The 10,746-nt window shown below is 32.9% G+C and overlaps 1 protein-coding gene across 1 annotated transcript; it reads right to left on the bottom strand.

The window, feature by feature from the left end:
• Positions 1-7,827: 7,827 nt before the first annotated feature.
• On the bottom strand, positions 7,828-8,791 carry LOC148943912 (protein CFDP2-like). The gene is made up of 2 exons (XM_089101280.1): positions 8,542-8,791; positions 7,828-8,498 (listed from the first exon to the last, which is right to left on the bottom strand). Exons 1-2 carry the CDS (start codon positions 8,789-8,791, stop codon positions 7,828-7,830), a joined length of 921 nt encoding a protein of 306 aa, XP_088957406.1.
• Positions 8,792-10,746: the final 1,955 nt, after the last annotated feature.

The raw sequence follows: 10,746 nt of genomic DNA, 5'->3' as shown, positions 1-10,746 counted from the left end.
GATTTTCAAAAAACACTGATAAGGTTACAGACACAAATGAAAACTGAAAAATGTTCAAATATTTCAAAGGTATCAAATGATCTAGGTATGCTATCGTTTCCTTTAATGCTTCAAATCGTCAAGAAATGCTTAGGCAAAAAAAAATAAGACAATAAAATTGTCGAGTTTTCTCGTAGAATTTAGGAAAAACTTTGTGGCTCTATTAAGCCATATTTTTGAAATTTGTTTTTTTTTTTCGATTTTCAAAAACATTTTGAAACGGTTACAGAAACAAATGAAAATTGAAAAAGGTTAAAATATTTCAAATATATGAAATGATCTAGGTAACCTATCGTTTCCGTTAAAGTTTCAAATCGTCACGAAATGCTTAGTAAAAAAAAGACAATAAAATTGTCGAATTTTCTCGTAGTATCTAGGAAAAACTTTGTGGCTCTATTAAGCCACATTTTTGAAATTTGGTTTCTTTTTTTAGATTTTCAAAAAACACTTAAAAAAGGTTACAGAAACAAAAGAAAACTGACAAATGTTCAAATATTTCAAATGCATCAAAGGATCTAGGTATCCTATCGTGTCCGTTAAAGTTTCAAATCGTCACGAAATGCTTAGCCAAAAAAAGACAATAAAATTGTCGAATTTTTTCGTAGTATTTAGGAACAACTTTGTGGCTCTATTAAGCCATATTTTTGAGATTTGGTTCTTTTTTTTATTTTCAAAAACCGTTAAAGTTCCAAATCGTCACGAAATGTTTAGTCAAAAAACGACAATAAAATTGTAGAGTTTTCTCGTAGTATCTAGGAAAAACTTTGTGGCTCTATTAAGCCACATTTTTGAAATTTGGTTCTTTTTTTTAGATTTTCAAAAAACACTTAGAAAAGGTTACAGAAACAAATGAAAACTGACAAATGTTCAAATATTTCAAATGTATCAAATGATCTAGGTATCTTATCGGTTCCGTCAAAGTTTCAGGTCGTCACGAGATGCTTAGCCAAAAAAAAGACAATAAAATTTTCGAGTTTTCTCGTAGTATTTAGGAAAAACTTTGTGGCTCTATTAAGCCATATTTTTGAAATTTGGTTCTTTTTTTTGATTTTCAAAAATATTTTGAAACGGTTACAGAAACAAATGAAAACTGAAAAATGTTCAAATATTTCAAATGTATCAAATGATCTAGATATTCTATTGGTTCCGTTAAAGTTTCAGGTTGTCACGAAATGCTTAGCCAAAAAAAGACCTTAAAATTGTCGATTTTTCTCGTAGTATCTAGGAAAAACTTTGTGGCTCTATTAAGCCACATTTTTGAAATTTGGTTCTTTTTTTCGATTTTCAAAAAACACTGATAAGGTTACAGACACAAATGAAAACTGAAAAATGTTCAAATATTTCAAAAGTATCATATGATCTAGATATTCTATCGGTTCCGTTAAAGTTTCAGGTCGTCACGAAATGCTTAGCCAAAAAAGATACACTAAAATTGTCGAGTTTTCTCGTAGTATCTAGGAAAAACTTTGTGGATCTATTAAGCCACATTTTGAAATTTGGTTCTTTTTTTCGATTTTCAAAAAACACTTTGAAAAGGTTACAGACACAAATGAAAACTGAAAAATATTCAAATATTTCAAATGTATCAAATGATCTAGGTATCCTGTCGTTTTCGTTAAAGTTTAAGGTCGTCACAAAATGCTTATCCACAAAAAATACAAAAAAAATGTCGAGTTTTATCGTAGTATTTAGGAAAAAATTTTTGGCTCTATTAAGCCACATTTTTTAAATTTGGTTGTTTTTTTTCGATTTTCAAAAACACTGAAAATTTACAGAAACCAATGAAAACTGAAAAATGTTCAAACATTTCAAATGTATCAAATGATCTAGGAATCCTATCGTTTCTGTTAAAGCTTCAAGTCGTCACAAAATGCTTAGTAAAAGAAAGAAGATAAAATTGTCGAGTTTTCTTGTAGTATTTAGGAAAAACTTTGTGGCTCTATTAAGCCATATTTTTGAAATTTGGTTCTTTTTTTTTATTTTCAAAAACATTTTGAAACGGTTACAGAAACAAATGAAAACTGAAAAATGTTCAAATATTTCAAATGTATCAAATGATCTCGATATTCTATTGGTTCCGTTAAAGTTTCAGGTTGTCACGAAATGTTTAGCCAAAAAAAGACCATAAAATTGTCGAGTTTTCTCATAGTATCTAGGAAAAACTTTGTGGCTCTATTAAGCCACATTTTTGAAATTTGGTTCTTTTTTTCGATTTTCAAAAAACACTGATAAGGTTACAGACACAAATGAAAACTGAAAAATGTTCAAATATTTCAAAGGTATCAAATGATCTAGGTATCCTATCGTTTCCGTTAAAGTTTCAAATCGTCAAGAAATTCTTAGGCAAAAAAAAGAAGACAATAAAATTGTCGAGTTTTCTCGTAGAATTTAGGAAAAACTTTGTGGCTCTATTAAGCCATATTTTTGAAATTTTGGGTTTTTTTTCGATTTTCAAAAACATTTTGAAACGGTTACAGAAACAAATGAAAATTGAAATAGTTTAAAATATTTCAAATATATGAAATGATCTAGGTAACCTATCGTTTCTGTTAAAGTTTCAAATCGTCACGAAATGCTTAGTAAAAAAAAAACAATAAAATTGTCAAATTTTGTCGTAGTATCTAGAAACAACTTTGTGGCTCTATTATGCCAGATTTTTGAAATTTGGTTCTTTTTTTAGATTTTCAAAAAACACTTAGAAAAGGTTACAGAAACAAAAGAAAACTGACAAATGTTCAAATATTTCAAATGCATCAAATGATCTAGGTATCCTATCGTGTCCGTTAAAGTTTCAAATCGTCACGAAATGCTTAGCCAAAAAAAGACAATAAAATTGTCGAATTTTTTCGTAGTATTTAGGAACAACTTTGTGGCTCTATTAAGCCATATTTTTGAGATTTGGTTCTTTTTTTTATTTTCAAAAACCGTTAAAGTTCCAAATCGTCACGAAATGTTTAGTCAAAAAACGACAATAAAATTGTAGAGTTTTCTCGTAGTATCTAGGAAAAACTTTGTGGCTCTATTAAGCCACATTTTTGAAATTTGGTTCTTTTTTTTAGATTTTCAAAAAACACTTAGAAAAGATTACAGAAACAAATGAAAACTGACAAATGTTCAAATATTTCAAATGTATAAAATGATCTAGGTAACCTATCGTTTCCGTTAAAGTTTCAAATCGTCACGAAATGCTTAGTAAAAAAAAAAAGACAATAAAATTGTCGAATTTTCTCGTAGTATCTAGAAAAAACTTTGTGGCTCTATTAAGCCACATTTTTGAAATTTGGTTATTTTTTTAGATTTTAAAAAAACACTTAGAAAAGGTTACAGAAACAAAAGAAAACTGACAAATGTTCAAATATTTCAAATGCATCAAATGATCTAGGTATCCTATCGTGTCCGTTAAAGTTTCAAATCGTCACGAAATGCTTAGCCAAAAAAAGACAATAAAATTGTCGAATTTTTTCGTAGTATTTAGGAAAAACTTTGTGGCTCTATTAAGCCATATTTTTGAGATTTGTCTCTTTTTTTTCGATTTTCAAAAACATTTTGAATCGGTTACAGAAACAAATGAAAACTGAAAAATGTTCAAATATTTCAAAAGTATCAAATGATCTAGATATTCTATCGGTTCCGTTAAAGTTTCAGGTCGTCACGAAATGCTTAGCCAAAAAAGATACACTAAAATTGTCGAGTTTTCTCGTAGTATCTAGGAAAAACTTTGTGGATCTATTAAGCCACATTTTGAAATTTGGTTCTTTTTTTCGATTTTCAAAAAACACTTTGAAAAGGTTACAGACACAAATGAAAACTGAAAAATATTCAAATATTTCAAATGTATCAAATGATCTAGGTATCCTGTCGTTTTGGTTAAAGTTTCAGGTCGTCACGAAATGCTTAGCCAAAAAAAGACAATAAAATTGTCGAGTTTTCTCGTAGTATTTAGGAAAAACTTTGTGGCTCTATTAAGCCACATTTTTTAAATTTGGTTCTTTTTTTTCGATTTTCAAAAACACTGAAAAGTTACAGAAACCAATGAAAACTGAAAAATGTTCAAACATTTCAAATATATCAAATGATCTAGGAATCCTATCGTTTCTGTTAAAGTTTCAAGTCGTTACAAAATGCTTAGTAAAAAAAAGAAGATAAAATTGTCGAGTTTTCTCGTAGTATTTAGGAAAAACTTTGTGGCTCTATTAAGCCACATTTTTTTAAATTTGGTTCTTTTTTTTAGATTTTCAAAAAAGCCTTAGAAAAGGTTACAGAAACATATGAAAACTGACAAATGTTCAAATATTTCAAATGTATCAAATGATCTAGGTATCCTATCGGTTCCTTCAAAGTTTCAGGTCGTCAAAAAATGCTTAGCCAAAAAAAAAAAGACAATAAAATTGTCGAGTTTTCTCATAGTATTTAGGAAAAACTTTGTGGCTCTATTAATCCACATTTTTGAAATTTGGTTCTTTTTTTTAGATTTCCAAAAACATTTTGAAAAGGTTACAGTAACAAATGAAAACTGAAAAATGTTCAAATATTTCAAATGTATCAAATGATCTAGGTATCCTATCGGTTCCGTTCAAGTTTCAGGTCGACACGAAATGCTTAGCCAAAAAAAAGACAATAAAACTGTCGAGTTTTCTCGTAGTATTTAGGAAAAACTTTGTGGCTCTATTAAGCCACATTTTGAAATTTGGTTCTTTTTTTTAGATTTTCAAAAACATTTTGAAAAGGTTACAGAAACAAATGAAAACTGAAAAATCTTCAAATATTTCAAATGTATCAAATGATCTAGGTATCCTTTCGTTTCCGTTAAAGTTTCATGTCCTCACGAAATGCTTAGCCAAAAAAGGAAACAATAAAATTATCAAGTTTTCTCGTAGTATTTAGGAAAAACTTTGTGGCTCTATTAAGCCACATTTTTGAAATTTGGTTCTTTTTTTTCGATTTTCAAAAACATTTTGAAAAGGTTACAGAAACAAATGAAAACTGAAAATATGTTCAAATATTTCAAATGTATCAAATGATCAAGGTATCCTATCGGTTCCTTTAAAGATTCAGGTCGACACGAAATACTTAGCCGACAATAAAATTGTCGTGTTTTCTCGTAGTATTTAGGAAAAACTTTGTGGCTATATTAAGCCACATTTTTGAAATTTGGTTCTTTTTTTTCGAATTTAAAAAACACTGAAAAGGTTACAGAAACAAATGAAAACTGAAAAATGTTCAAAGATTTCAAATGTATCAAATGATCTAGGTATCCATCGTTTCCGTTAAAGTTTCAAATCGTCACGAAATGCTTAGCCAAAAAAAAATAAATTGTCGAGTTTTCTCGTAGTATTTAGGAAAAACTTAAAAACTTATTAAGCCATATTTTTGAAATTTGGTTCTTTTTTTCGATTTTCAAAAACATGTTGAAACGGTTACAGAAACAAATGAAAACTGAAAAATGTTCAAATATTTCAAATGTATCAAATGATCTAGGTATCCTATTGTTTCTGTTAAAGTTATAAATCGTCACGAAATGCTTAGCCAAAAAAAAGACAATAGAATTGTCGAGTTTTCTCGTAGTATCTAAAAAAAACTTTGTGGCTCTATTAAGCCACATTTTTGAAATTTGGTTCTTTTTTTTAGATTTTCAAAAAACACTTTGAAAAGGTTACAGAAACAAATGAAAACTGGAAAATGTTCAAATATTTCAAATGTATCAAATGATCTAGGTATCCTATCTGTTCCGTCAAAGTTTCAGGTTGTCATGTAATGCTTACTTACTTACTTAGGTCCTCCTACGCCTGGGGGTGCATAAGGCAGCAACAGTGTTTCGCCACGACGACCTGTCCTGAGCCTTCAACCATAGCTCCTCCAACGAGGACCTCGCCAGCTTCGCCTCCTTCATTAGCGACCTGCCAAGGGTCATTTTTGGTCTCCCTGATTTGCGAAGACCGGGGGATGTCCAACACCATGCATCGTGCGGCAGCCTTCCTTCCCCCATTTTCACCATATGCCCCCAATACATCCATCGCCGCTTTCTAATAAGATCAAGGATGGGGGTATGATTTGTCATACGATAGATTTCATCATTTCGTATTCTTTCTGTCCAATGTATATTTAGGATAGACCTTAGGCAATTATTGTCGAATGCCTGGAGTCGTCGTTCTAGTTGAGCAGTGATAATCCAAGTTTCGCAGCCGTACATAAGGACAGAGACCACATTGCTATTATAAATTTTAAGCTTTAACTTCTGGGAATATTTATTATTTCTCCAAACATTTCAAAGGTAGCTGAAAGCAAACCCAGCCAATGTTATTCGGCACAGTATTTCTCTTTCGGGATTGGCATCTTGCGTAAGAATGCTGCCGAGATACTTGAACTCTCTCACTTCCTCAATTTCCTCGTTGTTAACCAAAAGTCCTTCGGCTAAGTCAGGTATGACTGCATTCGACATTGATTTGGTCTTGTTAGCATTTATGGAGAGTCCGACAGCATTTGCCATACGACCGAGTTCATTAATGTTGCGTTGCATATCTTCAGGGTCGTGGGTAATAAGCGCAACATCGTCAGCAAAATCACCATCATTGAGTTCTCTCAGTGTATTTAATTTTATACCGCCAATAAAACTGCATCCACGGATAAAAAAATATATCACTATGGCAAACAGTAATGGTTATAGATTGCTGCCCTGCCTTACACCTGACTGAACAGAAAACCACTCCGTTAGGCCACCCTCTGTCTGTACTGCGCACATGATATCATGATTTAGCGCTTTAATTATATTTACAATTTTGGTCGGAATTCTATAATGCACTAAATTTTCCACATGGTTCCGCGATGTATCGAGTTGAAGGCTTTGAGAAAATCTATAAATACTATAAGTAGCTGAACTTGCCATTCATTGGATTCATCCAGCAGGACTCTCAGGCTAAATATCAGGTCACAACACGATCTATTCTGGTGGAATCCGTGCTGCTCATCTCTCAGAACTTTCTCCACTTTACTTTGAATCCTGTTAAGAATTATTTGGCACAGAACTTTGCTGCCAACAGACTGTAAAGCAATACCTCTCCAATTATCACACTTAGTCTTTTGTCCTTTTTTGAAGAGTTTTACAATTAATGCCTTCGAACATTCACTAGGGACTTTTTCTTCATCCCAAACACGGGAAAGAAGTTCAAATATGGGTTTGGCTAGGGCGCTTCTATCGCACTTCAGTAATTATGGTGGTACGCCATCATTGCGTGCAGCCTTTCTATTTTTCAAAGTCTTTAGGGCCTCCGTGACTTCAATAAGTAAGAGAGGTCCAGGACATATTCCGAGATCGAACAGTGGTTCTTCAGGGATATTTAAAGTAGTTGTGGGAGGCATCTGATTTAGTACCTTGCTAAAATGCTCTTTCCAGCGTCGGACTATGTTATCAGTCTGGGTTAATAAAATGCCATCTTTGCTTTCAACTTGGGTCGACGACGCCTTTGAAATACCCGCTAACTGCTTCGTTATGGCATACACAGTACGGCTATCTCCCCGTCTAGCGGCTGCCTCAGCCTGTTCGGCCATAGTTTCGAGGTACATCCTCTTATCATCCCTGGTTGCTGCTTTGACATGCTTATGGAGACGCTTGTACTGCGCTTTCAGGTTATCTACATATTCTCTAGAACAAGTCGTGCTATGGTCATACTTATCTACGAGGATTTTGAGTTGTGACCTTTGATCAATGATATCCCAACTACTTTCTGATATCCACTGCTCTTTCTTCTTCCTGTTGTAGCCCACAACTTCTTTTGCAACCTCTTTCACGGTTTATGCAATTTTTTCCCACTGACTATCAAGCGACACTTCGTCCCTTAGAAGGGAAAACTTGTTTGACAAAGCTGTAGTATACTTTTGCAATACGTTCGGGTCCTGCAATTTCCTCAAATTGAAGATTTTCACTGGCCACTGGGGCTTTGTCACAGTTTTTAGTTTCAGCTTGAACTTGGCAACAGCAAGTTGGTGATCGGAATAGCAGTCGGCACCTCGGAAGGTTCTAACATCCTCTAGACATCGTCGCCTGCGCCTCGCAATTAGGATATGGTCTATTTTATTTCGTGTTACACCATCAGGCGATTTCCAAGTATACATGTGAATCTGTTTATGTGGAAACCATGTGGCGCCGACGATAAGTTCATGAGTCGCGCAAAAATCAATTAGTCGCACACCATTGTCATTAATTTCCCCCAGTCCATGTTTACTGAGGATAGTTGGGGCATAAGAAGCATCACCTCCAACTTTAGCATTAAAGTCCCCACACACAGTCACAATATCATGACGATGCGTTTTTGCAACAACATTCGATAACGCACGATAAAAGTCATCTTTGATTCGATCACAGGCATCATTCGTTGGGGCGTACACTACAATAACTGTCAATTTGGCCTGTGAAGTGGCGAAACGGGCACGAAGAATCCGCTCACCAATTGGTTCCCAGTCCACTAGGCATTTTTTGGGCCCGATTACTTAGTGCCATTACGACACCTGCTTCTTTTCTAGTCTCAAGTCCGGAATACAAGATGTGGTAAATCTCAGATTTCAAAGTCCCAAAACCAGTAAGCCTGGTCTCAGAAAGTCCAGCTATGTCAATACGGAACTTATCAAGAGTTCTCATAACACTGTTGAGTTTTCCTGGCTGTGTTTCTTGATTAACTGTTCTAACATTCCAATATCCAATACGAAAACAATCGGCCGTTTTCAAGAATCCAGTCCAGGGGCGTGCATTAGTCGTCATCACAGAAGAAGAAGAAGTCAATCCGAGGCTATCTGTTGCTGTTTCTTGAGTAATTAGTTTTTACGGTGGCGGGTTACTAGCCCACCGACCAACCAACGAATTGGAACAAAATGGTCAGCTTAGATTAGTATAAGCGGGGGTACCGCGAGCAGGTTGCTGACCACCGCCCATGTAATGCTTAACCAAAAAAAAGACAATAAAATTGTCGAGTTTTCTCGTAGCATTTAGGAAAAACTGTGTGGCTCTATTAAGCCATATTTTTGAAATTTGGTTCTTTTTTTTCGATTTTCAAAAACATTTTGATAAGGTTACAGAAACAGATGTAAACTGAAAAATGTTCAAATATTTCAAATGTATCAAAGGATCTAGATATTCTATCGGTTCTGTTAGAGTTTCAGGTCGTCACAAAATGCTTAGCCAAAAAAAGAAAATAAAATTGTCAAATTTTCTCTTAGTATTTAGGAAAAACTTTGTGGCTCTATGAAGCCACATTTTTGAAATTTGGCTCTTTTTTCCGATTTTCAAAAACATTTTGAAAAGGTTAAAGAAACAAATGTAAACTGAAAAATGTTCAAATATTTCAAATGTATCAAAAGATCTAGGTATCATTTCGTTTCCGTTAAAGTTTCAGGTCGTCACGAAATGCTTAGCCAAAAAAAAGACAATAAAATTGACGAGTTTTCTCGTAGTATTTAGGAAAAACTTTTTGCCTCTATTAAGCCACATTTTTTTAAATTTGGTTCTTTTTTTCGATTTTCAAAAACATTTGGAAAAAGTTACAGAAACAAATAAAAACTAAAAAATGTTCAGATTTCAAATGGATCAAATGATCTAGGTATTCTATCGTTTCCGTTAAAGTTTCAGGTCGTCACAAAATGCTTAGCCAAAAAAAAAACAATAAAATTGTAGAGTTTTCTCGTAGTATCTAGGAAAAACTTTGTGGCTCTATTAAGCCACATTTTTGAAATTCGGTTCATTTTTTTCGATTTTAAAAAAACACTGAAAAGGTTACAGACACAAAAGATAACTGAAAAATGTTCAAATATTTCAAATATATCAAATGATCTAGGTATCCCATCGTTTCCGTTAAAGTTTTAAATCGTCACGAAATGCTTAGCCAAAAAAAAGGACAATAAAATTGTCGAGTTTTCTCGTAGTATTTAGGAAAAACTTTGTGGTTCTATTAAGCTATATTTTTGAAATTTGGTTCATTTTTTCGATTTTCAAAAACATTTTGAAACGGTTACAGAAACAAATGAAAATTGAAAAAGGTTCAAATATTTCAAATGTATGAAATGATCTAGGTATCCTATTGTGTCTGTTAAAGTTTCAAATCGTCACGAAATGCTTAGTAAAAAAAGACAATAAAATTGCCGAGTTTTCTCGTAGTATCTAGGAAAAACTTAGTGGCTCTATTAAGCCACATTTTTGAAACTTGGTTCTTTTTTTTAGATTTTCAAAAAACACTTAGAAAAGGTTACAGAAACAAATGAAAACTGACAAATGTTCAAATATTTCAAATGTATCAAATGATCTAGGTATCCTATCAGTTCCGTCAAAGTTTCAGGTCGTCACGAAATGCTTAGCCAAAAAAAAGACAATAAAATTGTCGAGTTTTCTCGTAGTATTTAGGAAAAACTTTGTGGCTTTATTAAGCCACATTTTTGAAATTTTGTTCTTTCTTTTCGATTTTCAAAAACATTTTGAAAAGGTTACAGAAACAAATAAAAACTGGAAAATGTTCAAATATTTCAAATGTATCAAATGATCTAGATATTCTAACGGTTCCGTTAAAGTTTCAGGTCGTCACGAAATGCTTAGCCAAAAAAAAGAAAATAAAATTTTCGAGTTTTCTCGTAGTATTTAGTAAAAACTTTGTGGCTCTATTAAGCCACAATTTTGAAATTTGGTTCTTTTTTTTAGATTTTCAAAAACATTTTGAAAAGGTTACAGTA

Source organism: Artemia sp. Qi Xiang Cuo, chromosome 15 (genome assembly GCF_049724085.1).
Source record: "Artemia sp. Qi Xiang Cuo chromosome 15, ASM4972408v1, whole genome shotgun sequence".
In the NCBI taxonomy this organism is placed as follows: Eukaryota; Metazoa; Arthropoda; class Branchiopoda; order Anostraca; family Artemiidae; genus Artemia; species Artemia sp. Qi Xiang Cuo.
This window is presented reverse-complemented; position numbering and strand designations above follow the sequence as displayed.